Genomic DNA, 25413 nt, shown 5'->3' on the forward strand with positions numbered 1-25413 from the left:
GTTTGCCGAGTTACTTCCTCGGCATGCGCCGGACTTCAACAACTTATACCGCGTCAATTGTATTTTTGTACATACATACGTACGTTTTGTAATGGAAAATAAAACTCGTTTTAAAATTACGGAATATTTTTTTATTTCTGAAAGAATACATGCTAGAGAATCAATCATTGCAATGATTGTATAAAAATAATTACAATTATTTTCAATAAATCTCATTAATTCACTGGACGGACTAGATAAAACGCTATCAAAACCTGACAGCAAAGTACACTTAAAACATTCTAACCGAAAATCCTAATTTAAGCCAGTCTATTCTTTTTCAAGTTCATAGTATTCGAATGAAATATCATCGTAAAAACTCCCATCGTTGATGACTTCACCTTCGGTTAAATTTAGGCCCAAAGCGTTGGGATTCAAATCCGTGATCAAAAAATCGTTACCCAAACCACATTCTTGAACGATCTGTTGTTTGGATACTGGAGGAGAAAGGAAATCTGTAGAATAGAAACCAAATCGGTGTTGTATTAAAAATTACCTCATTTTTTATTTTATTGTACACATACCTAGTAAAACTTGGCATGCAATAAGAAGTCAAAGTTGTGTTAGTAGAGTGAGAATGTTAGGTTCAATGAAGCCAAAGACGCACGATTGGATTCATTGATTGTGATTAGGAAAAGAGACAAGTTTAGTGACCAGATTTTATTACCTTCGAGTCCGTTTTGGATATCAACGACGTTAATAAACTCGACTTCGATGTTTTGTTTCCTGTCATTATCATCCTGGAATTTTTTTAATAAAAAACAAAGGTATAAAAAAATTGTGAGGCTTACATTTGGATCAAATTCGTTGAACGATTCTCCCAAAATACTCGCAGTGGCCGCTTGCAATTCCATATCCAACACCTCTTGCTCCGAACTCCTATTCTCTTTATAGGTGGCTTGGATGAACTGCTGCATTCTCTGTTTCTTCTAGCGCAAATCAAAATCAATTATCGAATTTTTCACAAACCCAAAACCTTACAATTTGCCATGTTTTCTTATCGTCCTTTTGGGCAATGGTCCATAAATGACCCGCTCCATGTACCGCTTTGCTCCCTTTCCGGAAATGCGGATTTATGGAGAGATTATGCCGGACCGAGTTTTTCCAACGATCATCATTTTGTTTATAGAAGGGAAAATGCTCTCTGAAAAATCCCAAATATGATTATTTCATGTTCCACGACACATAAATCGAGTCGAGAGGATGTCTAGCGAGTGCCTGGCACGAATTTCCCGCGACTTTAGAAGGCACGTGTCTGGGAAAATTATTCCAAACAATAGATCCGATTTTGGTACACCTGTGATCAACCGACCGTAACCTTCCACACGTCCTGATAATAGGCACAATTACCGTAATTGATCAAGGGCTGAGTCCCACACCCTGCTTTGTTGTGATCGAGTTTGATTTAATAAAAAAACGGAAAAAAAGTCTTGCATCGGCCGGGAATCGAACCCGGGCCGCCCGCGTGGCAGGCGAGCATTCTACCACTGAACCACCGATGCTTGTAAATAACATTCAAACTATTTGTAATCAAAGTGTTTGTGACATTTTTTTTTTCTTACTTATCGTAAAAACTAATTAAACATTTCGCCCCCTGTATAAATCCAGTGAACCGTATCGGCAATTTAAGCATTCTAATTGTCGAAAATGAACTTCGTCCCCCCTCAAACCGACAGGTGAAGCGAGGGATGGGACTTTGCAGGTTGCAGGTCCGTACCAGGCACGATTTATCGACGATCTTCGAGGAACAATTCATAAACGTTGCTTGATCTCTACAAATTTACTTTACAACGCTGATTTGCCACATGCAAATTTGTCAACGTTTACCTCAAGTCACGCAACTGATCGTTTAGGGGGAGGAAATTGGATTTGGGGGTACTTACGATATCCATTGGTAGATCCCCGATACCGTCAATTCGCCCTTTTCGCTCAAAGCGTGCTCGATGAGTTCCGTGTAGGTGAAAGGGGGCTTTTTTGGCCCGGCGTAACGGTATGACTGGTTTTTGGGGCTATAAGAGTCTCGGAGGGGGGTTTTTGCACCGACTAGTCTTGATAACTGAACAAAAAATACCTATTTGTTCAATTTGAATGGTTTAAGGTCAGAACTGCGTACCTCGCTTGATAATACTTCGTTAGAATTCCCTGTTCTTATTATTATGTCTGGAGTATTCGATATGTGATAATTTAAAGTTTCTGATGTTGACGTATCTGGAAATTAATTATTTTTTACCATATTTGTTTATTGTAGAAAATTCAATTAATTAATACGTTTTATAGAATTTTGAAATTTGGCTCATTTAACGTAAAACTCTTTTTTTTTACTCAATAGTTCATTAGAGGTGGGTTATACAGAGTGGTTATAAATGATTTTCATCTAGCCAGCTTTGGAATTTTTTTGCATGTAACTTTATTTGTGCCGCTCTACTTTTTTGAAAACTCTAGTTCTGTCATTAGTGTCACTTATTAATTAATTATAAATTGTTGTTAATTGAACTTTTATTGTTTCAACTAATTTCCAATAATAACTGATAATGATGTACCTATACTTTAGAAGAAATCAAGTTTATAATTGAAGTCTATTTTCGAAGTGGACGCTTAGTAAACGGCGATTTTTTGATTTTGAGTTAAAACAAGTAGGTACCCCTATTTTCGTAAAGCGGCATTTTTTCTTTTACATAGGAAATTCACAGCTGGCTAGATGAAAATCATTTATAACCACTCTGTACCAATATTGAATTAATACAAATTATACCTATCTTGTATTATTATTTAAAACTGTTATCATCATCACAAGTATTGGGTAACGGAAGTAGGTATTTCGAAATAAATAAAAAAGCCATAAACTTCCCCACTAAAAAACGTCAGAATAATCCCACCTCTAATCCTTTTGTCTTTTTCAAAACAATAAATAGGCTTATTTCATGTTGAAATAGTAAATAATTTCAACTTCAGTTAATAACTCAGGTAAGTAATTAATTTCGTTGTATTTCACTGCAATAAACAAAGTACTAGTAGTGAAAAAATATTATAAAAACACAGTAGAGAAGATTTTTATAGATCGCATTTATTATTTCTCTCGATGCTACTCATTTCTGGTAATAAACATTAAACAGCTCTGCTATAAAACAAAACTCTTCTCTACTGTGTGATACAATACAGCGTGTTTTAAACGATTTTCATCTAGTCGCCTATGGAATTTCCATGCAAAATAAAAAGGCCACTTTAAAAAATATTGAATCTAATTAAACGCAAATGTTAATTTATTTAATTGACGTCTGTCACTGTTGACAGAACTATCTGCTTCAAAAAGAGTAGAGCGGCACAGAAAAACTTACATGTAAAGAAATTCCATACGCGACTAGATGAAAACCATTTTAAAACACGCTGTATAATACAGGTTTACCTCACCTCACAGATTATTTAAAAAAAATGCATTGGAAATATCGCTTATTTTGGCAAAGTTGTGCAAAACATTTTGTAAATTTTTTTTTTTTACATAACATTTCAAAAAATGTCCAGTTATTTAGTTTTATTATGAAAACTATGTAGTAGAAAAACATTCTTATTTTTGAGACAAGCCAATATGCACAAATTTTCAACTATTATTTTGTAATTTTATTATATTTCATTTCTAAAAATTTTGCCATTAAAAAAAATCGCAAAACTCAAAGACGAAACAAAATTTAATTCTTAAAACACGATCACATTTTAATTTTATTAGTTTTCAGTAATTTTTATTTTCTGAAGGAAAATGATTAAAATAAAACCGCTTTGCTCAATTCCTTGTTCACCCTGTATAATCCCTTAGCATCAAATGATCAACTTCAAATTTTGCTAAAAATAATTTAAAAATTCAGCTTGTGTAAAAATAAAGACTTTCTTTAATTTAATTTAATTATTTATGTTTATGTTTGCAAATTATTGTTGAGACAGCAATAAATATACACTAAAATTTCTGAAATTATAAAAAACTTAAAAAAATAACAAAGTAAATTGCCCAAAAATAAGAAATCTGGCAGGTAAAAATTACGCTGCCAGAAACAGTTGTGGTCTGTAAAAAAGCAAAATTCAAACCAATATCTTTCTTCATATTGCATATTTTTTGTTAACAAGTGAAAAAGATTGTTAATTGCAAATTATTGTTCAAAATCGTAACAACCCACTTGACATAAAATGAAAAATATGACTGTAGCATTTCTAAGCGATCCCCAATAAAACAGGTGAAAATTATAATAAATAAACAGCAGTTCGGTTATTTCTCGTGCAAAAATCTTTTCACAGATGATGGAAAAAAGTCCTTACCTGGCACCGGCGGCAATTCATGAATTCTATAATTCAAAAGCCATGAAAGATTTCCATCGGTGCAGTCCGACTCGATGCCACTGTCCGATCCCCTGGGACTAGGATTGAGGAAATCGCGCGATTCATTAAACGAACAGGTCTGTAGCGCTTTGATTTCTTCACTGTGTATATTATGCATTTCGGCGACGATATTAGGGATCCTGTTTGATGTATCCCAACATCCATTTACGAGTAACACCTACAAGACATATACTGCGTTTGGAAATTTATAGAACACGGCTCAATGGTCTAGGGGTATGATTCTCGCTTTGGGTGCGAGAGGTCCCGGGTTCAAATCCCGGTTGAGCCCGCTTTTTTTCACAATTTTAAACATCATTTTTACTCAACATAAAGGAAATAAGGAAACGGAGCATACCTCATTATACGATTTACTAGAATTTTTTTCCTCGCTTTTGATGGCAATTTGGGGTAGAGCGTAACCGTGAATAATTTTTTGACATTTCCTAGGGGGCTCTTCGATTGATTTCATTTCAAGTAAAGGAGTTTTGCACTGAACAACACTTCGAATAATCAGATTGTTACTGTTCATTTTGGCTTATTTTTTACAAGCCGAAAGACTTCTTAGGGGGTTTTTAATTAAAATGACACTAGCATACTGAGATTCGCATTAAAAAAATTCACAATTTTAATTTAGTTTCTGAAAAATTAATTTTTCCAAAAAATTATTGAAAAACTCGCGATACCAGTTACCACCTAAGACAACTTTTATTTGGAAAATAACATGTTTCCACAACTTTTTATTGAATTATTTGTCAGTTCATAATTGTTTATGTTTACGAATAATAAACAATAAAAATAAATGAACTGAAAATGAGAAATTCATACCTGGAGTGGGTTTTCAGCACGGCTTAACTACCAACAATGTTTTTAATTAAAATTTTTGAAAAAAATCACTTTAATTAATTGTTTAGTATTTTTGGAATGGTTTATAGGGAAAATCACTTACGACTAACCCTGCATTTGCTTGTGGCGCCAATGCAGCCCCCTCAATTATACTCCGCGCATGCGCATTAAAAGATTTAGAAATTTCCTAAAATTTATTTGCATTATTAGTATTATTTTTTAAATATGGATAAGAAATATAACCTTTTTTTACTACCACAAATAATTTTGAACAAAATGATTTCGTTACAGAGATCTGTAGTGTTTATAAAAGAGGGCAGCATCTTGCCTGATTAGTAGAATTTCCACTTTTTGATTGGTTGTTTACCATTCTTAAAATGGTGGTCAGATGTCATTTTTGATGAACTAATTGTCAAATTTCATGTGATTTTAAAAATAAAGTGTTTTGTATGTAAGTAGTCAATTTACGTAATCGTAAGTAATTGGGTGCAAATATTAAAAACGGAAATTTATGCACAATGTCCTTCAACGTCTCTTTTGCAAATCAAATCAAATCGTGAAGGTTATGTCCAAGTGTCATGACTTTACTGTGACAATTTTTTCTTTTGTAAATAACCAACTCGGGGGATAATTGTGAAATATTATAGAGGTTTTTCGGGGTTGTCTTTAATTTTTAAAAAATGGACATTGATAACGGCCCTTCAGAGGGTTCTGGAAATGGAACAATGGAAATTGAACAGTCATTATTGCAACAGTTCAGTTGTATGGGTACAACTGATAAGGATGAATTGGTACAACAATTGCAAAAGTTACTAGGGAGTAGTTTAAACTATTCGACGGCTGCGTTTTTCCTGGATATGAACAATTGGTAATTTTAAATTTTTTAAACCAACATGATTATAGTTTCACATTGAAGGAATCTTCAAGCTGCTGTTTGTTCCTATCTGGATATCGAATCGTCAACAAAATTACCATCAATGGCCCTTGTACAAAATCCAGTAGCTAGCGAATCTGAAAGTATAGAACCAAATACAAGGTAGACCATCAAACTTACTGATTTCTTCTAATTATTTGCTTCAAGTTTTCAAAAAGTATGGCATATGTTTAATAACGGTACAGAACAGTGGCCCCAAGGTTGTTACGCTCAATGTTCAGACGGTAATAATTTGAACGGGGGCAGAGTCCCAGTCCCGGCTCTAAAACCCTCAGAAGACACCCATTTGACCGTCCGGATGACCAGTCCTCCATCGCCAGGCGTGTATCAAAGCAAATGGAGGCTGTGTACCGAAAAGGGGGCTTATTTCGGGGGTAATATCCACAATTTTTATTTTATCCCAAAATTTTATCTACATTCCTTTAGATCCCATGTGGGTCATAGTCACGGTTGTGGAAGAAGGAACAATGGCGCTCACCCAACAATTGTCAAGTTTTAGCGAATTGGGGGCGTCGCCCCCGGCTCAAGTAGCCTATAATCCCTTTATTCCGCAACGATCTCATTTAGAACAAACTCAGGTGGGTACAAGTGGCGCCGTCTGATGTTTTTTTTTATATATCGTTTTGCAGGACACGACCCCTCCACCCGGGGGTAGAGACATGTGGTAGTGACTTTAGTGCCAAGGAACGTAACACCAGAGTGTTATGGTACAAATAATTAGGAAATATTACGAAATTTTAATTTTTTCGAGTTTTAATAGTCAAAACGAAATTCTATTTTTTCAGATGTTGGATGATATTAATACGGAATATTTTTTATATACATATAAATATTTGTAAAAACTAAATTTTGTTTTAGGTTACGTGTATAGTGCATTTATATAATTTCTGCGGTGGAAATGAGTTGAGGTTCTTAGTTCAGATTGTACAGTTAAATAGGCAACAAATGGAATATACTTACAAACTTCTTAACTTAGTGAATGGATAGATGAATTGCCGCTTAAATATATTTTGCTAAATTCTGAAATCAAAAATGTATAAAGTTTTGATTAGACGTAATTGAATCTAAATATTTTTTTGTCATTGAAGAGTGACAAGACTGAAAATTTACCTTAATTTCTTTTAACCCAAACTCTTCTTTTGTTAAATATGTCAATATATTCGGGCTTTATCTATTTTATTTAACTAACCTTACGTAAATCCTTTTTTGTTTCCATTCATTTTATTGCGGTGTTTATTTTATCTAACCGAAGCTATTTATTAAAGATAAATGGGTTTTATTTTTGTTAAATTTAATATTTTTGTTGTTTTTGTGTGTACAGTGTGCCTTTGTTTTATAATAGTTATGTATGTAACTTTAATAAATGATGAAATAGATAATTTATTACATAGAAGTGTTTCATTTATTAACAAAATTCTTTTAATTTAATAAAATAATTCAAATTTCGAAAAAATAATGAGAAAATACGATTAAAAAAAGTATGATAAAGGTTAATTTATAAAGTCAAACCGAAAATTTGCTTATTTGAATTTCTTTTAGAAATAAAATAATATTTCCTCTTCAATAAACTGATTTAAATAAAGCTAAAATTAAAATCTATTTTATCAAAGTCAGTCCTAGACGGAACTGAATTAGACGTTTCCCGTGTGTGTTTACAACGGAACCCACGGAAGTCCTGTTGTGGTGACCAAAATGGAGATTCCTACACCAATATGAGATACCTGTGGACAAAACCCCAAAAATTCTCCGAATTTTTAAGTATCTGCTTTAATCGAAACCACATCCCTTGAAAGCGCTTAATTTCAATTGGTCGATGGCCGAAATAACTCATTCCAATTGGCCGGCGACATTTATTTAAACCTTTCTTTACGAAAATTCTTCAGTTTTTCTCCGATTTCACTATGACAGACAAGAGCAAACTTCTGTTACTCTTCGATCGTCCCCAAGAACCCTCCTTTATGCCCAAAGGCAACAAGGAGGTCTTCGACGTCCCTAACAACTTTCTTGTAAGTTATAACAAAATCCTCCTCAATTTATTAGATAATTTATTAGCCGGAGAGATACAAGCCGATTGGGGTGCAAATCGCCAACCGTTTCGGCGAACAGGCCAACGAGAAAATTCCACTGAAAAACATCACCCCTCCCGATTTAGAGGGAGTCCTCGATCTCGGTCGTCACGAAAACTTTTCACTTTTTGTCCCCAAACATCGCAAAGTTGCCGGAAAACTCATCCGGATTTTCCTAGCAGCGGAATCAATCGATGATCTGTTATCCAACGCTGTTTTCTGCAGGGATAGGGTAAATCCTTATTTGTTTTACTATGCGTTTTCAGTGGCCCTTTTGCACCGACCTGACACTCAAAATTTGGACCTCCCGTCTTTTATTCACGTGTTTCCGGATAAGTATGTCGATAGTCAGGTGTTTGCAAGGGCCAGAGAGGAGGCCCACATTGTCCCAGAAGGCTCAAGGGTCAGTGAACAATTTCTTGCGATTTTTTATTAAATTGTGAATTCTAGACCCCGATTGAAATTCCACAAGACTTCACGGCTTCTGATTTAGATGAAGAGCATCGAGTGGCTTACTGGCGTGAAGACATCGGGCTTAATCTCCACCATTGGCACTGGCATCTGGTGTATCCCTTTGAAGGGGCCCGTGAAATCGTCGATAAAAATCGCCGAGGTGAAATTTTCTACTACATGCACCAACAGATCATCGCTCGGTTCAATATTGAGCGACTTTGCAATGGTTTAAAAAGGGTGGTGAAACTGAGTAACTGGCGAGAGCCCCTCCCAGAGGCCTATTTCCCAAAACTGGACAGTCTTGTGTCTAGTAGGACGTGGCCGGCAAGACCCGTTAACCAACTCCCACGGGACCTTAACCGAGAAGTTGACCAAATTCGCTTAAGTCTGGATGATTTGGATCGGTGGAGAGACAGGATTTATGATGCCATTCATTCGGGAATGGTTCGAGGGGAGAACGGTCAAAATATTCCTTTGACTGAATTCGAGGGAATCGATGTCTTGGGGAATATCATCGAATCGAGCATTTTGTCACCCAATCGCAACTATTATGGCGATTTTCACAACATGGGACACATCCTAATTGGCTATATTCATGACCCTGACCACAGATTTTTGGTAAGTTTTTGATGTGGACCGCAGACTGAACAAAATTTACTACAGGAGCCGTTCGGAGTCATGGCTGACCCCGCAGTCGATTTACGTGATCCGCTTTTTTTCCGTTGGCACGCCTACATTGATGACATGTTCCAGGAGTTTAAAGCCACACTTCCGCGATACACCGTGGCTCAAGTAAGTGTCACATGGCGGAACTAAACACAACTAATTAAAAATTCAAGCTGAATTATCCTGGAGTCACTGTTAACAGCATTGAGGTGCAAGCTAAAGGGGGAAGGCCAAATATACTTAGCACATTTTGGCAACAATCCGACTTGGATTTGTCTCGAGGCTTAGATTTCCAGCCCCGAGGTTCCGTTTTCGTCCGTTTCACCCACTTGCAAAACCAGGATTTCACTTATAAAATCACAGTCAACAACTCGGGGAATAACCGGATGGGGACATGTCGAATTTTCCTAGCGCCGAAATTCGACGAAAGGGGAAATCCCTGGCTGTTCAGGAACCAAAAAGACATGTTTATCGAACTTGACCGTTTTGCAGTTTCCTGTAATTTACCATTTCAAGTTTTCCATTTCTAACGATTATTTTTAGTGAAACAAGGGGCAAATACGATCACTCGCCACTCAACTGAGTCCTCCCTCACCATCCCTTTCGAGCGTACTTTCCGTAATTTGGACGTGAATCGCCCCACTGGTGGGGACGCCTTATCCCAATTTAATTTCTGTGGTTGCGGATGGCCCCAACACATGTTGTTGCCGAAAGGCACCGAAGCTGGCTATTTGTGTCAGTTATTTGTTATGATTTCGAACTACGCAGATGATAGGGTGAGTGACATGAATTCGTTATCGAAATTTTTGTTATTTTAAAATTTTATTTAGGTTGAACAAGATACGTCAGGTACGTGCAATGATGGTGACACTTTTTGTGGAATCAAAGATAAGTTGTATCCGGATCGGCGCTCCATGGGTTATCCGTTTGATAGAATGCCGAGGGATGGGGTTGACACCCTTCAGCAATTTTTGACCCCCAATATGAGGGTGCAAGATGTGGTGATCCAGTTTAGTAATCGGGTTGTCAAGCCACGCAGTCGTGATTAGTTTTATAATAAGTGAATTGTGTTTGATCTTTATTATGTAACCGCTCTAACGCTTCCGCATATTATTAATAAATTTGCTTTCAAAGTGATTATTTTGTTTTATTACGTATTTCGATTAAAAAAAAATGGGTTAGCGGATTAGTTCTTTGACGCGTCAAAATTTTATATCTACAATGTGAGTTACGAGGCATGATTCTTAAATTTAAGAAAATAGCACGTAATCATTGAAAAATGTAATATCCAACTTAAGACCGTTAAAACATAAAAAGATAAACGTAACATGAATGATATTACGAGAATGATTTGAAATATTGAAAGAAAAATTAATACATACTTAATTGTTTTAATAATATAACATTATGTAAATTTTGTCACACCGAAATGGAAATGACACACCTATCCTGAGGGAATGTGTAAAAACGTAAACGTAAGAACGCAAAATTTAAACGAATCTGAAAATAAAAATGTCTTAAATCATAATATTAGTAATTAAGAATGACAATACAATAAAAACATAAAAATTGAAGCACCTAGGAAGTCGTAATAATGCAGAACGTAAAAATGTAGGAATAAAAACATAAAATTGCTGAATTATTGAAAGTAAGCTTAAGACTACATATCGTATCTAGGTATAACACTATTATAATATGCAATAGCGCAGCCAGAGATAGAGTTTAGGGGAGGGGGTTTACCTAAGTAAAAAAATTCGGGCACTTATTTAAACGTCATTTCATAAAACACGATGTGGTATGGACTTAATTAAAACCTTAAACATTGTTCAATACACTTTAGCCGAAATATACAAAATAATGAGTTTTTATTTTTTTTATAATTTATATTATACTGTTTTAAAGCTCTGGTGCTCTTATCTTTTACATGTATTTGAATTATTAGTGATAATAATAAGTATTTAAAAAAATATTCCTTTAATTGTATGCAATTGAGTGCAAATGGATCAATTTTGAGGTTTTTAATTTTTTCGATTGTTCTCGAAATGGGCGATTTTCGGTATCCGGAGCGATTTATTGCTCATAATTTCGTAATTATTGATGCTAGTCCTTTTTGTTTGGTACCGTTGGGAAGCAAATTTAATTTTCTAGTATAAAAAAAGATAATTGTCCTACATTAAATAGTTATCGAGAAAATTACTGATAAATTCAAAAATATCCAAAATATTAATTCAACTGTAACTCCTAAACGATCAAGAATTTTGCAATTTTCTCGACGCCAATCGATTTCTTGGAACACTTTACATAGTATGTATGCATAAAACCGTTATGACGTTTGAAGTCAAGTTTTGCCGCAATTATGTTATGATATAGTTGGTACCAACAATATTTAAGACTCACTATAGAATAAGACGATTACCCCCCACGGTGGTTCAGGGGGCTTGCGGTAGAGATACCATAAACAAATTTGCATTTCTTAGGACAGGCACGTTTCAAAGGTTTGTAGGAAGAGATGGTCCGTAACAGAAATTTGTTTTTGGTCTTTCATAAAAAAAAAAATAATTTTAATATTCTGCTATTTTTCGAGATTGTTTCTTTACAAATCTGCATTATCACTTTAACATTAAATTAATATACAGGCTGTTCCGTCTAAACCCCACTTTAGAAGTATTGGGAGTTGGAATAATTGTATTTATTTGAAAATTGGTACATAGCCATAAACCATTAAGTCCTCCTAAATAAAAATATTTTCAAGATGGCGGCACTTCCGGTTATACCGGAAGTCGGTCTCAACTTTCTTATTTTAAATGGAAAGGTATATTTTTTACTGCGTTTTTAGATTAATCAGGTTATTTTAAGGGAGTTTTCATCAGCTTTCCCTATACCTAAATTTAGCCGTTTTTGAAATATTTGGAGTTTTTCAAAAAATTTTGGATTTGCACCTTCCACTTTAAAAACCGGTATCTCTGCCATTTTATTAGATTTTAAATTCCTTTTTTTGGCGTTTGAAAGAGAAAGCTTAGATCCTTTTTCTGGTGTTTTCAAATTTAAAAAAAAAATAACATATCCCAAAATTTTAAGGTTACTTTTGTAATAATTCAAATACTCATAACTCAATTTTTTCAAATGAAATACCCCAATTTTTATTTTACTAAATAGAAGAGAATTTAATTGTGCATTGATCTGTATTAACATTCCCTATACCTAAATTTAATAATTTTCATGTTATGGACTTTTTTTAATACTACAGAAAATTTATTACTAGCCATACCCGTTTTCACATAGCTTGCTATGGAAATCAAAAATGTCAAAATTGTTTCTCAGTAAACGTCGACAGTGACTTATTATTTGCCAAATAGTGCCAAAATATGGAGGATCAAAGTTATGCAAACTTAATTATTTTTGATAGGTTCTACCATGCAATCATTATTTAAAGCTAACAAGTGAGAAAAGTTTATTTTTGTTTAATGAACGATATCATAATTTTGTTACACTCTCCTTAAATACAAAATAAATTAATTAAAGCTAAGTTTGAGTAGCTTTGACTCTCTATATTTTGGCACTATTTGTCAAATAATAAGTCACTGTCGACATTTATTGAGAAACAATTTTGACATTTTTTATTTCCATAGCAAACTATACGAAAACGAATGTGGCTAATAACAAATTTTCGGCAGTCTGAACAAAAAGTCACCATAACTTAAAAATTATTAAATTTAGGTATAGGGAATGTTAATACAGATCGATACAGAATTAAATTCTCCTCCATTTAGTATAAAAAAAATTGGGGTATTTTATTTGAAAAAATTGAGTTATGGGTATTTGAATTATTACAAAAGTAACCTTAAAATTTTATGGTTTGTTAATTTTTTTTCAAAATTTTAAAACACCGAAAGAAAGATCTAAACTTTCTCTTTCAAACGCCAAAAAAAGGAATTCAAAAGAAATTTAAAAAAATAGTAGAGTTACCGGTTTTTAGGTGCAAATCCAAAATTTTTTGAAAAACTCCAAATATTTCAAAAACGGCTAAAATTAGGTATAGGGAAAGCTGATGAAAATTCCCTTAAAATAACCCAATTAATCTAAAAACGCAGTAAAAAATATACCTTTTTATTTAAAATAAGAATGTTGAGACCGACTTCCGGTATAAGCGGAAGTGCCGCCATCTTGAAAACATTTTCATTTAGGAGGACTTAATGGTTTATGGCTATGTACCAATTTTCAAATAAATACGATTATTGCAACTCCCAATACTTCTAAAGTGGGATTTAGACGGAACACCCTGTATAAATTGCCAAATTTATGCCAGTACTAAATTAAAAGCCTACCACCAAAAATTCCTGAGAAAAAAAAGAGCCGTACTCTTTTGTAAATCTTCAGGGTAGTACCACCAGCAGTGAAAAATTATTACGGCCGACCGCAAGGCTGCTTAATCCTCATAAAGCTTTGCATACGTCAATCTCAAATATTCCTGGTGACGACTATAAAATCGGAAACAATTGAATACCAAATTCGAATGTTCAATTTAGTTGTTTCTAGAATATAATTTTAGTTTTAACACTCAAAACCCCCCACTCGCTGCGCCACTGATAATATGTGAAAATGTAAGAACATGTAAGAAAATGTAGGTGAAAAAATTTGGTGATTGAAAAAAAAATTCCAAAACAAACGTAAATAATAGAAAAATGTAAAAACATGAAACTTAACAATAGTTGTAAAAAGTAAAAACAAGAAAAAATATTTTCCAAAATTAATGTTGGAATATTTGCAAAAGAGACATTTTTAGATCCGTGGCATTGTAATTTTTCTATTTTCGATAATATTAAAAAAACTTTGAGCGAAGTACGTACCTAAACATAAAACTCTGTATTTAGCACAATTTTTTTGTTTGAAAATATTTCCAACTGTCTTCTTAATTCTTTCCAGCGTAACCGCTTTTTGTCGAAATGGGCTCTTACCTACCTGTGCGTGTCCCAACAATGACCAGATAAAGACGACCCGGTCGCAATAACTAGGTAAAAAGTCCCTGATCGGGGTTAGATCCCACGATCATTGGTTAAAAAAGCGCAGGGCGGAGCAGCGCTCCTTGCTGGGGGCATTTTGGACCTTCATCAAAGACCTGTTCCATCTCACTCCGCAAACCCATCGACTGTTTGCCAGACGGAGAAGCAGACAGTAGTGAGGTGGCATTATACAAAATTGCCTTCTTTGTATGGGGTCCGTTTTAATAGACGCAGTCGTCCAGCTGAACTCTCCCATCTCTCCTCCAAAGAGGATTCCCAAACCTCCAACGATCCACTCCAATAACATGTGTTTTTTTTAATCCGAAATGAAAAAAGCTTAACACCACTGTGGTCGAATGTAACTGGGGACAAACAGTTTTAGAAAATTTATAGAACGAAGTGGTGCGTTTCTCACAGCTTGTAAATCTCTGGTATGTGTTTGAGTTTGATTTTGTGATAAATTTTCGCTTCGCGGGAGGTCCGACTTGGAGCCACTTGCGGCAGGTGTTTCGCGCTAACCGGTTAATCAAAAGAAAATAAATATTAAAAGCATGCGCCAAACGGGTTTCGAAACGATTTATTGTTTATCGTGCAACCTCCTGCAGAGATTATTGCTCAATGGCGAGAGGTCAGGGGTGCCCGGATTTTGATTAGTCTAACTGGATTTGACCGAATTTGTCCTTGCCAGTGCTCTTTTTAATAAATCTTATTGATGTTTTCCATGCGAGATTTATCGGTTTCGCAAAAGCGGTTATTTTCGATTAATGACTCTCGGAAGGACGATTATTGGTGCGTGCGAAATGTAAACATGATTAACGGATGCTTGATGCAACGTGGAAATTTAAAGGGAAAAACCACAAGTGAAGTTTTTATCGGTATAAAATTGTTGTAAATCCCCTTGTCCCTACTTTTTTTCAAAATCAATTGCAACTTAAATTAGGTACCCCCTACACATAGTCTACATTTTATCTACTACAAATAATAAACATTGTTGATTGTTGTTTGTCCGATATAGTCACAATAATTTATTACAATTAATACGCATTTTACAAATAGCCAAAGCAAAACAGAATTACGATGCAAAATTAGTCTATTGCTGGGCTTCTCAACCTTTTCTCACTAAATACTTCATTATTCCATTTAAATCATACATTGTCCAATAGTTATTGTTAATAGTTATTGTATGTAAATGTCAATTAAAATTAAAAATTTCATTGTTAAATCAAAATACAACTTTGTAAGTTGATGTAGGTATTTTAAATTTTTACTCATTTTTTTTAGATAAAATTATTCCATTCCATGTATCAATGTTTTTCCAAGAAACAAATGCGAAAAATAAATAAAAGCTTACTCTTCCATTATCATTTATCTTTCTTTCTAAAGTTTTGTCAAATTTTTTTCGATACATCAATTCTAATAAATCAGATATCAAAATGGTTAATGATAAAAAATCATTATCCTCATTTTTAATTTCATTTTTAAAAATGTCCATTTTATCAATAGTTCTTTACTTTTGATAGTTAACTAAATACGTATACAACTTTTAAATAATGTATTATTTTGTTATTCGTTTCTGTAATAAAAAAAGCGTTTGGTGCAAAACAGCGTAAGTCGAGAAGAGATTTACCACATTTTGAAAAAAAAAAAAAATTAAACCATGTATGTTTTTTCTGGCAGCATTCAGTGTTAGACATCTTATAAGCATAACAAAATAAAAAAACACATCTTTTAAATAATACTTTAAAAAATAGTTTCCAAGTTCCAAAGTCCATTTCTTCCGGATTTACCTTATGCAACTGAATTAAACTGAATTAAAAGTCTAATAAGAGTCATGTAAAAAAAGGTAAATGAAATAATCATAAAGTCTTCAATTCGAATTCTCCTCGTTATCAGATTCATCAATTGCGACCAATTTAAAAAAATCTTCTAGAACATGCCTAGTAATATCCGCTAATTGCACGACAGTCGATAAAAACAGACACAACAACTCATCATAATAATTAATAAATTATAATTCATGGCTTATTTCTGTCGATTAGGAAAAAAGAATCAATGCATTTGCTCATTTCTTGGACATTTTTTATTTGCTTATTAATAGACCAACTCCTACTGATAAAATTCGACAAAAATAGTCCCCCACGTGCGTCATATTATTGCCCGTTCCGTGTGGTACCCAAAAAACGCGTGTTTTCCGTCCATTTCCTTGATGTCCAATTCGTGTTAATGTGTAAATAAGATTACAATGCAGTAATTTGACCCCCCGATCCGGTTATTCCCAGTTTCCAATCAGTGATACTAAATACGAAAAATTACAACATCAATTGTGTTGCAATTTACTCAATCTCGGTTGGGGGCTTTGTGATAATTTATCTCGAGCCAAAAATACATCCATTGTGAAATTTTCACGTAAAGTGTGATCAAAAAACAATTTCGATTGAATTGTTTACATCCTGTGTAGACACCTCACCGGAAATTGATAAGAGATTACTCGATTCCATGAATGAGGTGTTAACAGATCATTCATAAACGTAGCTGTTATCAGAAAGTAGTATCAAGGTGATAAGGAGGATGCACCTCTGAGAAAAAATTGTGAAAATTATTGCGACTTGTGGAATTATTTCGACGGTTATCAGCGACTTGAAACCAGTTACGGGGTCAATAAATGAGCAACGTTTATCAAGCCCCTCTGACCATAAAAACCAGCAAACTAGAATTTTCTAGTTAGTATCGACTTTAGAATGACTTTCTTCAGACTTATCTTAAGTCTACTTTGCCCCCCGCCAATCCCAAACCAATCAAATCCAAATGGTAACAAGACGTTTATTATCAATATTTAAATTTACACAATATGATTATTTTTATACTTGAAACAAAACAAATTTCAAGTGGTTTGTTCCTCTCCTCGAGTGGATCAGAAAGAGATAGAGATGGATGTGTTCTTATCACAACTTATATAAACTGAAATTTCTCCCGATTTGTCTTATTTGAAATCAGAAGTTGGTGCCAGCAAAATGCTTTTGTTTGACTGCAGAATGATCGAGGGCCAACCCCTCCACTACTACTACCAACCCTACCCTGAATATTTCTACCCCTACAAAATGGAAATTAATGAAATTAGAGAAGACATAATCGTCCCCAGTTCACCCAATAGCACTCAGGTAGAAAACGAACAAAATTAAAAAAAAACAAACCCAAAAATATTTTTTTTAATAGAGCGACAGTGATAACTCCCTATCGAGCATCGAAGTCTCCCCTAAACCAATCCGGGCCCGGAGCGTCATCCAACACACCCCCAAAAGCCCCAAAACAAACGAAGTCCGATGCGGGTGGAAGTCCTGCGGGATCACTTTCGACTCCCTAGACCAACTCGCCAGTCACGTGACCAAAATCCACGCATCCAGTGGCCCCGGAGGATTATTCTATTGCGGGTGGGAAGGCTGCTCCAGAAATAGCAAGGGATTCAATGCTAGGTAAGCCAACTCGCTTAATCCATCCAACTCCGACTAATGAGCCCTAATTTAGGTACAAAATGTTGGTACACGTGCGAACACACACGAACGAAAAACCGCACCAGTGCTACCAATGTGACAAATCCTTTTCGCGCGCTGAAAATTTGAAAATCCACTCGAGGTCACACAGCGGGGAAAAACCGTACGTGTGTCCGGTTCCGGGCTGTAACAAGGCGTACTCGAATTCCAGTGATCGGTTTAAGCACACTAGGACGCACCAAGTTGAGAAACCTTACCAATGCAAAGTCCCCGGGTGCCCCAAGAGGTACACTGATCCCAGTAGTCTCCGGAAACATGTCAAGACCTACAAACATTTCGTCGACAAGGTGGATGAAAATGTCAAAAATAACAGTATTGAGAAGGTACAAGAAGCGCATTCGTGCGATTGCACACACATGTGTTGCGCGGGGAAGGATAAGGTCCGGTTCGGGGGTTTGATTGGGTACATGACGGAAAGTCCGTACTTTTTCGCACCCCAGCAGGAAATGGATGTGGACGTGCCGTTGGATTTGAGTATTAATAGGAAAGTTTGACTTTTAAGAGTATTGTGTTTGTTAGAGTAGATCGTATTTATTTTATTTAATTTTGTTAATGGCAATAAGACATTGTGATAACCTTTTTATATTTATTGATGCAGAGCTCTGCTTATTTAATAAAAATGAAACCAGTTTTCGGAGTTTTAGTCTTGAGGGGGTTCACAAATACGTCTCATGAAATTCGAGGAATTTATTATTTAAATAATTATTTAATTTTCATTATTTAAATTTCATTATTTATTTTAAAATTCATATAATTTGGGTAAAATGAAAAGTAACAATCAAAAATAAATCAATTTATTGATCAAATTACAGTTTTATTCTGCATAAGCTGGCGCATACCGTCGACCATGATATTCAAAGAACGCATGTCTTCCTTAACAATCTCCACCAATTTCGAAATACCATTTTGTTGCAATTGGAGAAAATCTTTCAGTTCAGCTTGAGACTCCTGTACCAATTTATACCGTGGTTGTGGGGGCCGACTTGTATTTTCCATGAGTTTCACCGTCGAAATTAACTCATTTAACTGACCCTGAAACACCCAGCAATAAACAAAACTGTTGAGAATTACCACAGGCAGTACCTTAAACTGTGTCGGAACATTAAGATGTGCATACATCGTTTCGAGTTTCCCTTTCAAATACTCCTCTTCAGGCTGCAAGGCCAAGCCATTTTTTCGTATACTTTCCTGTCTAACCAAAATCTACAAAAAATCCAACTACTTCAACAATTCCACAAAAAATAAAAACATTACTCTCAATGTTCTATGTTGCAAATGCAGGAATCTGTGTTTAAGCTCGTTAATTCGTGCGAGTGAAGCCGCATGCTTTTTCTTCAATTCGGCCAACTCGTTTGTGATTTTCTCCTCAAAAGCCTTATGTAAGCCCGTTTCGTGTTCCTGTTTCAATTTGCGGGCCTTAAGGTCATTAAAACCGTAAATCGGCACTGGCATGTATTTACTAGGGTTTGGGTTATCCATAATCGCCGCCCTCCACATTTGAGGGTCGAAACCTTGAGGCACCGTTTTTAAGTATTCTTCCAATGCTGCTTTCGAGGGTGTTACATACGCAATGATAGTCGTAACACCAACGTTAGTCAATTGTTGTTTTTGCGTTGGTTGATTCAAATAGTTGGCCAAGTCGGTGGCTGGGATTTTTCGGCTGGTTCCGGTGACTCCTTTTTCCATAACCACAATTCTTAATTCGGATTGTGTGTCAGAAAGGGCTTTGATGTGTTGGATTGTAACCTTGAGGTTGGGTTTATTACCCAGAATCCCACTAATGCCATTGATTAGGACTTGTTTTTGCGAACTGAGTTCAGCGTATTTTCGGTTAAAAATCAACTTGACTATACCTTCTGTGTTATCATGTTCTGGAATTATGTTATAACCGACTGCTTTGAACCGATAAAACGGGTTATGAACGGTGTATTCAACCGGTGGTTGATTCGGACTGTAATACCCCTTCCCGGTACCCCAACAAGCTTGTAACAGATTCCACTTCTTCAAAATATCATCCCTCTCATCATTAAAAATGTTTATAGCATATATCGACTGAATTACAAGCTGGTTTTGTTGTTGTTGAGTTGTGACTGCATTTTGCGCAACACCTAAATAAAAAGTTACAGATTCCTGTAATGGGTACTCGAGTATTTACCTGGAGGTTGTGCCGGTTTTGCCCCAAAACCTCCTCCAAACAAACTCCCTTGTGTTTGGCCAAACCCTCCACTCGCCCCGAACCCTCCAAATCCCCCAGTTGTTTGTGTACTCCCAAAACCTCCAAATAAAGATGGCGCACTTGTCGTTGTAGTACCCCCGAATAATCCAAACCCTGACCCCGTTGTACCTCCCCCAAATAAACCTCCCGAAGTAGTTGCAGTCCCCCCAAACGAACTCCCAAACAAACTTGGGGCCGAAGTTGTCGTAGTACCAAACAAACTCGGAGCTGGGGTACTCCCTGCTCCAAATAAACTAGGAGTAGACGTCGTGACGCCCCCGAAAAGACTCGGTGCTTGCGTTGTGGTACCACTCCCAAATAAACTCGGGGCCGTACTAGGCGTCGAAAATAACGAAGTCGAAGTTGTGGGAGTACCGAAAAGGGTTGGTTTTGTTGTGGGAGTACCGAAAAGACCGCCTCCTGTCGATTGACCAAAACCCGTACCAAAACTAGGAGCTGAAGATGATGCTGGAGTTCCAAAAGTTGAACCAAATGCCGGAGTGGAAGTTGCAGGGGTTCCGAAAGTACTACCGAAACCTGAGGATTGAGCAGGAGCGCCAAAAGTTGAACCAAAACCGGTCGACGGTTGGGAAGTGGTTCCGAATGAAGTTCCAAAACCGCCGAAACCGGTACTGGCTGTGGTCGTGGTTACCCCAAATGGGGTACCGAAAGCAGTGGCTGTGGATGAATAATAAGAAAAAATAAAAATGTGACTAGGTGTTTACTTGCCTTAGTAAGAAATGATAAGAAATATGCGTTTTATGTTAAAGAAAACACAATAAACACAAAATTGTTTGAAATTTACCACGTTTTTTATTTTTTGACAAATTCCTCGATAAATTCCATGAAAATGTTTTACAAAGGAAATGGTAACGAATTTAAACATCCTTGATAGAAAACCACAAGAGTTGTTAAATGTTCAATAAAAGAAAAACGAAAAACAACGTAAGAACAAACAAAAGTAAACAGAAACATTATTAATTCTGCATATTTTGAGAAACAAAAAGATTCAGAATTCTAGAATTTCGATCAAAGTATATTTTACGACAAAATTTCGAAACGGAATCTAATCTCAAGAAAAAAATGCAAAACAATGCGAATATTTATCATGCAAAAAATACGCTGTTGCTACCGTATATCTTAAAAAATAAATGAAATTGTTTTAATCTTTCAAATGTCATTCCAGACGAATTTTTTCAAAATATTTTTCAAGGTTTACATTGAAATGGGTAGAAGCCAGATTTCCTAAGATTTCGTATTTTTGAAACCACATTTTAAAAGTTCTCGTCCATTTTGCATAGTTTGTTCCTTCGTCTAAAAAAACCCTTCCAAATTTCATATCAAAAGTGACGTCTCTCATTTGTCCCAACCACAACAAATTGCATTAAAAACAGCATTTTATGAGTAATCCCCTCGTTGTTGTTTAATTTTTACTAGGAATTAGGAGGAAATGAAGAAAAATCGTGGTCGCACATATAAACAATAGCGATAAAAATTCAAAGCGTACGAAGAAACTTTCAGTCGCTGATAAGTTCTTGCAGTGTTAAGTCGAGAGCTAAGTGTTTTTCCTTCGCAAAATAATACGACTTCAAAGACGATGGTAAGTTTTATTTTTATTTTTTCTGGCTCTATTTAAATATATCATTTTCAGGAATTCACATTTCCCACTAAAAGTGCAACAACGGCTATTAAAAGTGTCGGATCGACACTTCAAGTCACAGACGGCGAAAACATGCTTAAAATAGGGCAGAGTTTTACCCCTCCTGCTACTAGCGACTTAACCAACAGTGCCATTTCGGAAACGATTAATACTATTACCGAAATTACCAACAGCACAGAGGCTTCTACCACTTCTGAGTTTCTTGGAAATTTCACCACTACCGTTAATACACTGGTAACCGAAGTGTCCAGCAGTACTAGAGAAACCTCTACAATCCCTGACACTTTTGAAAACAACACTAATTCAATAATCACCGAAATAACAAACAATGCTACAACAATCACAGAAGTGGAAAGAAGTTCTCTTACTACTACCCCATTTAACGTATTTTCTTCAAGTACGGATATGTCGAACGCAACAAATTACGAAGATTATGAAGTTGAAGGAAAAACTTTGTACGCCGTTTTGGGCGTGATTATTGTCAGTTTGCTTTTAATATTGATTATTCTGATTATCATTTATAAAAGATATAAAGCTAGGCGTTCAGGATCGCTTGATTGTGCAACTGATTTGAGTCAAGTTACCATTTCAAGCGGAAGAATGAAATCCTATTAATTACATTTTGTTTGATATTTGTTATGCTTTACTATAATTATTATATTTTTGTTATTTGCTTAAGTAAACTTATGTGTTGTAAAATCGTTATTGCTATAAAATACAGTTTTGAATAATAATATTTAGGTTCTTTTGATATTAAACACGTTCAGTCAAGCTCCAGTAACAAAAAAAGTATTATTTCTAAACAAGCCTTATCAATGTTTTGCTAAGGAAATAACTAACTGTGTACTGCACAGAACAATTGTGATAAAAATTTAATTTGAATATGTAGAATACCTGAGTTTCAACACAATTTTTAAGCACTTACTCACATGTGCAAGTGTAACAATCACCTCAAAACTATTTTTGTTGACCTTTAAAAACATTTAAAGGACCAATTAACATTTTTTCTGTAAAAAGTGCAAAAATTTGTATTAATATAAGAATTACACAAAAAGTTACTGTTTGAGTATAGATTTACCCGGAATTTTTTTATTATAAGCTCAATAATAAAAAATAAAAACGTTACAACAGGCATTTGTGCGACACAATTAATTGTTTTTTAATTACTGTTTAAAAAGAAAATAAGTACATGAAGAAAACTTAACCTAACTTTCTTACTATAGAAAAACTTACGTTTATTCGGCGTACTTCCAAATGTTGACTGGTTCGCATTTCCGAAAGAAAATGCCATAACTGTATTAATTTAACGTTATTGTTACATAAAAATAGTAATTACAATTTTTTAAACGAATTATTTATAAATTAAACTTATTAACCTGTCAAAATCGGATATTTTGACAATTGACAGTACCGCCAATACAAAAAAATGGCCTCAAAATTAATTATTTTGCAGTCTTTTGTAGCAGAAAAAAGTAAAAAATTGGTATTTTCTATGTTTTTCTGTTTTTCAATTTGTACTTTATGATGGAACACAGGCATAATTTTTTTTACTTTTATAATGAATTTCAGTAAGTCGGAAATATGGTTCAGTATTTTAGGTCAAACAATATTTAATGTTTGGTTTGGTCCACTGTAACAATTTCGCTTGAGTGATCTTTCGACTTTCATCCCCTTTGTCAATTGTCAATTATTGCTGACATTTGGCATTTGCAATTGTTGGGTTGTGTTTTTTGCACTTTGATATCGCAATGTTTTTGTGTTAATATTTTCAGCAAATAAGAGTTAATTTTCATTTAATTTCAACAAAAAAGTGCGCATTGTTTTATGGGGTTTAAACACCGGTACATCGCGTGTCAGTGAAATATAATCAAATTTTTCGATTTATTTTCGTTACAATGGCTGAAAGTAACGGCGAAATGGAAGACGATATTATCATAAACGACCAAGACGGCCTCCCCAACGTCCACCCCAACCTCCTCGCGGAAGCCGATATCGATAGCCCCGAACATGTGACCGACGACGAGTTTGAAGACCTGCCGACGTCCCTCATCGTCACCAACATCCACGACACTGTCTTTACCTCATCTGGTAAGCAGCTCCCATAAAACCCCAAAATATTTCATTTGATGATTCTAGAGAAAAAGCGCGAGATAGAGAATCTATTCCGGATCTATGACCCGGATGTGACATTCCAGTGGCTGCGCAGCTTCCGAAGACTGAGAGTGAACTTCCAGACCCCAGTGGCGGCGGCAAGTGCCCGCATTCAGCTCCACCAATACAAGATAAACGACTCAGTGATCACGTGTTACTTTGCTCAACCCGTTACCCCCGTCAAAAACCCCAGTTTGCAGCCGCCAGCCCCCTTCAAGCAGTTCCTAATTTCGCCACCGGCGTCGCCCCCTCTCGACTGGGAGCCCCGGCCGGAAGGTGAGCCCATTATCAATCATGACCTTCTTGCAGCTTTGGCGACTCTCACGCCGGGGGCGTCGCACGAGGTGCATCCCCCGTCCCCCGGCCAGCCCAGCATTGTGGTGCACACGGCCCTCGGGGTGGACAATGCGGGGGCTAAGGGGAGATTGCCACAGACGTCGTGTCCAGAACGGAGTTAATGTTTTGTACAGGTTTTCAAAGTTATTTTTAAGTGTGAGCTTTCATTAGAGCCTCTCAATATGTCAATTTCTCTCTATGTAGAATCTGTCACTCATTTATTATGGAATTACGTGATTGATTTGTTGGTTGTAACTGTATAATTAATTTAACTCAATGTGATAATAAAAGTGTTGCTAATAAAAGATAATTCCGAAAGTACTCATCGGGGAAATTTAAGACAATTTCAAACATGAATCTGTAACGGACTTTCACTTAGATCCATTATTTTCTAAAACACTAGTTGAGCCTCCAAAAATTGAAAAACTTGTTTTCAGTACTTTGGTGAATAACAACCAACTTCATTTTTTGGAGGGTGAGGATAAAAATTTCAAATGTAAGTCCATACTCAGTTTAGAGTAACTTTTCTTTCGCAATTACAAAAAAACTTGTGAACTTCCTTTGTATATTTATTAACGACAACGAATTTAAATGTTTAGTTCATGCTAGTCTTTAGTCTGTGATTTTTTCTCTTTTCACCATTTTAATTTTAAGTAGATTCGTATATTGTTTATTTTTTGCTTACTATATTTACACGATTTACGAAATTCAGTAACATTAAAAACGATAACACAAAATTTTTGTTAGTTTATTTGGTTGTGACAAAATTATCGATTTAAAGTTGCTGCAATTTCGTGTAAAACAAGTTTGATCAACTTTATAAATAAAAAAAAGAATGTAAACGTACCAAAAAATACGGATACGTATTTGTAAAATGGCTATGTATATTTTGTATAGTCGTAATGTATGTCCACTGACGTTCTCGAATTATTCCGCAATTCCGAAGCTTGAAATTATATAATTACGTAAAAAGGAGATTATTTTCGTTTATGGATAATTTATGCTTGTTTTAGACTATTTTTCAAGCTTTATCCCAGAACAATAGTTCGTATTCACTTTCTATTATTTTAATGGTAATAAAATAAACAAAAAGACGTTAACTATGTATCTATGTGTAAATAAAGTTATTCGTTGATAAAT

At 35.3% G+C, this 25413-nt stretch overlaps 7 protein-coding genes and 2 non-coding genes across 13 annotated transcripts; 6 read left to right on the top strand and 3 right to left on the bottom strand.

Moving 5' to 3' along the window:
• Nucleotides 1–114: 114 nt before the first annotated feature.
• On the bottom strand, nt 115–5350 carry LOC123007419 (forkhead box protein N5-like). Of its 4 annotated transcripts, none has more exons than XM_044402716.1 (8): nt 5227–5350; nt 4342–4579; nt 2153–2247; nt 1923–2095; nt 1021–1183; nt 831–968; nt 707–779; nt 115–494 (listed from the first exon to the last, which is right to left on the bottom strand). In XM_044402716.1, the coding sequence occupies exons 2-8, from the start codon at nt 4517–4519 to the stop codon at nt 310–312; spliced, it is 1005 nt and encodes a 334-aa protein (XP_044258651.1). In that variant the 5' UTR covers nt 4520–4579; nt 5227–5350; the 3' UTR covers nt 115–309. The 4 variants fall into 4 exon arrangements, with proteins under 4 accessions (XP_044258651.1, XP_044258649.1, XP_044258650.1 ...); XM_044402714.1 differs by lacking the exon at nt 5227–5350 and adding an exon at nt 4757–4993 and having other exon boundaries at nt 831–965; XM_044402715.1 differs by lacking the exon at nt 5227–5350 and adding an exon at nt 4757–4993 and having other exon boundaries at nt 115–476.
• Trnag-gcc lies at nt 1471–1541 on the bottom strand. Its single transcript has one exon. It is a non-coding gene; the product is annotated as a tRNA-Gly (tRNA).
• On the top strand, nt 4619–4690 carry Trnap-ugg. Its single transcript has one exon. It is a non-coding gene; the product is annotated as a tRNA-Pro (tRNA).
• Nucleotides 5351–5597: 247 nt separating the features above from the next.
• On the top strand, nt 5598–7020 carry LOC123007420 (protein ILRUN). Its single transcript, XM_044402717.1, has 6 exons — nt 5598–5695; nt 5892–6112; nt 6161–6280; nt 6326–6552; nt 6605–6756; nt 6808–7020. The coding sequence occupies exons 2-6, from the start codon at nt 5925–5927 to the stop codon at nt 6844–6846; spliced, it is 726 nt and encodes a 241-aa protein (XP_044258652.1). The 5' UTR covers nt 5598–5695; nt 5892–5924; the 3' UTR covers nt 6847–7020.
• Nucleotides 7021–8047: 1027 nt separating this feature from the next.
• On the top strand, nt 8048–10500 carry LOC123008212 (phenoloxidase 1-like). Its single transcript, XM_044403909.1, has 7 exons — nt 8048–8184; nt 8231–8647; nt 8695–9315; nt 9361–9489; nt 9537–9861; nt 9907–10139; nt 10194–10500. Exons 1-7 carry the CDS (start codon nt 8080–8082, stop codon nt 10410–10412), a joined length of 2049 nt encoding a protein of 682 aa, XP_044259844.1. The 5' UTR covers nt 8048–8079; the 3' UTR covers nt 10413–10500.
• Nucleotides 10501–14679: 4179 nt separating this feature from the next.
• LOC123007361 (zinc finger protein GLIS2 homolog) lies at nt 14680–18541 on the top strand. 2 transcript variants are annotated; one of them, XM_044402623.1, is made up of 4 exons: nt 14680–14794; nt 17395–17521; nt 17577–17833; nt 17886–18541. In XM_044402623.1, exons 2-4 carry the CDS (start codon nt 17396–17398, stop codon nt 18403–18405), a joined length of 903 nt encoding a protein of 300 aa, XP_044258558.1. In that variant the 5' UTR covers nt 14680–14794; nt 17395; the 3' UTR covers nt 18406–18541. The 2 variants fall into 2 exon arrangements, with proteins under 2 accessions (XP_044258558.1, XP_044258557.1); XM_044402622.1 differs by lacking the exon at nt 14680–14794 and having other exon boundaries at nt 15977–17521.
• Nucleotides 18542–18689: 148 nt separating this feature from the next.
• On the bottom strand, nt 18690–23197 carry LOC123006915 (nuclear pore complex protein Nup54). The gene is made up of 5 exons (XM_044401836.1): nt 23020–23197; nt 20067–20804; nt 19166–20019; nt 18995–19114; nt 18690–18943 (listed from the first exon to the last, which is right to left on the bottom strand). Exons 1-5 carry the CDS (start codon nt 23075–23077, stop codon nt 18713–18715), a joined length of 2001 nt encoding a protein of 666 aa, XP_044257771.1. The 5' UTR covers nt 23078–23197; the 3' UTR covers nt 18690–18712.
• LOC123006918 lies at nt 21284–22517 on the top strand. Its single transcript, XM_044401841.1, has 2 exons — nt 21284–21726; nt 21778–22517. The coding sequence occupies exons 1-2, from the start codon at nt 21724–21726 to the stop codon at nt 22399–22401; spliced, it is 627 nt and encodes a 208-aa protein (XP_044257776.1). The 5' UTR covers nt 21284–21723; the 3' UTR covers nt 22402–22517.
• A 279-nt stretch (nt 23198–23476) lies between the features above and the next one.
• On the top strand, nt 23477–25406 carry LOC123006917 (protein sarah). The gene is made up of 2 exons (XM_044401840.1): nt 23477–23874; nt 23923–25406. The coding sequence occupies exons 1-2, from the start codon at nt 23682–23684 to the stop codon at nt 24393–24395; spliced, it is 666 nt and encodes a 221-aa protein (XP_044257775.1). The 5' UTR covers nt 23477–23681; the 3' UTR covers nt 24396–25406.
• Nucleotides 25407–25413: the final 7 nt, after the last annotated feature.

The sequence above is a fragment of the Tribolium madens genome, unplaced genomic scaffold (assembly GCF_015345945.1).
Source record: "Tribolium madens isolate multiple individuals breed KSU strain unplaced genomic scaffold, Tmad_KSU_1.1 Scaffold_3;HRSCAF=73;Tcas5.2_LG2, whole genome shotgun sequence".
NCBI classification, from domain to species: domain Eukaryota; kingdom Metazoa; phylum Arthropoda; class Insecta; order Coleoptera; family Tenebrionidae; genus Tribolium; species Tribolium madens.

What these genes read in the sequence shown, in the direction of transcription:
- LOC123007361 (XM_044402622.1), top strand. Translation starts at nt 17,375, where the DNA reads ATGCTTTTGTTTGACTGCAGAATGATCGAGGGCCAACCCCTCCACTAC. An exon ending in GTTCACCCAATAGCACTCAG is followed by an intron (nt 17,522 to 17,576) that starts GTAGAAAACGAA and finishes TTTTTTTAATAG; the next exon opens with AGCGACAGTGATAACTCCCT. An exon ending in AGCAAGGGATTCAATGCTAG is followed by an intron (nt 17,834 to 17,885) that starts GTAAGCCAACTC and finishes GCCCTAATTTAG; the next exon opens with GTACAAAATGTTGGTACACG.
- LOC123006917 (XM_044401840.1), top strand. Translation starts at nt 23,682, where the DNA reads ATGGCTGAAAGTAACGGCGAAATGGAAGACGATATTATCATAAACGAC. An exon ending in CACTGTCTTTACCTCATCTG is followed by an intron (nt 23,875 to 23,922) that starts GTAAGCAGCTCC and finishes TGATGATTCTAG; the next exon opens with AGAAAAAGCGCGAGATAGAG.
- LOC123006915 (XM_044401836.1), bottom strand. Translation starts at nt 23,077, where the DNA reads ATGGCATTTTCTTTCGGAAATGCGAACCAGTCAACATTTGGAAGTACG. An exon ending in TGGAAGTACGCCGAATAAAC is followed by an intron (nt 20,805 to 23,019) that starts GTAAGTTTTTCT and finishes ATTCATCCACAG; the next exon opens with CCACTGCTTTCGGTACCCCA. An exon ending in ATGTTCCGACACAGTTTAAG is followed by an intron (nt 18,944 to 18,994) that starts GTACTGCCTGTG and finishes TGGGTGTTTCAG; the next exon opens with GGTCAGTTAAATGAGTTAAT.
- LOC123008212 (XM_044403909.1), top strand. Translation starts at nt 8,080, where the DNA reads ATGACAGACAAGAGCAAACTTCTGTTACTCTTCGATCGTCCCCAAGAA. An exon ending in TTGTCCCAGAAGGCTCAAGG is followed by an intron (nt 8,648 to 8,694) that starts GTCAGTGAACAA and finishes TGTGAATTCTAG; the next exon opens with ACCCCGATTGAAATTCCACA. An exon ending in CGAACTACGCAGATGATAGG is followed by an intron (nt 10,140 to 10,193) that starts GTGAGTGACATG and finishes AATTTTATTTAG; the next exon opens with GTTGAACAAGATACGTCAGG.
- LOC123007419 (XM_044402713.1), bottom strand. Translation starts at nt 4,930, where the DNA reads ATGAACAGTAACAATCTGATTATTCGAAGTGTTGTTCAGTGCAAAACT. An exon ending in CTAGTAAATCGTATAATGAG is followed by an intron (nt 4,580 to 4,756) that starts GTATGCTCCGTT and finishes TATGTCTTGTAG; the next exon opens with GTGTTACTCGTAAATGGATG. An exon ending in TGAATTGCCGCCGGTGCCAG is followed by an intron (nt 2,248 to 4,341) that starts GTAAGGACTTTT and finishes ATTAATTTCCAG; the next exon opens with ATACGTCAACATCAGAAACT.
- LOC123007420 (XM_044402717.1), top strand. Translation starts at nt 5,925, where the DNA reads ATGGACATTGATAACGGCCCTTCAGAGGGTTCTGGAAATGGAACAATG. An exon ending in TTCCTGGATATGAACAATTG is followed by an intron (nt 6,113 to 6,160) that starts GTAATTTTAAAT and finishes TTCACATTGAAG; the next exon opens with GAATCTTCAAGCTGCTGTTT. An exon ending in AGTATAGAACCAAATACAAG is followed by an intron (nt 6,281 to 6,325) that starts GTAGACCATCAA and finishes ATTTGCTTCAAG; the next exon opens with TTTTCAAAAAGTATGGCATA.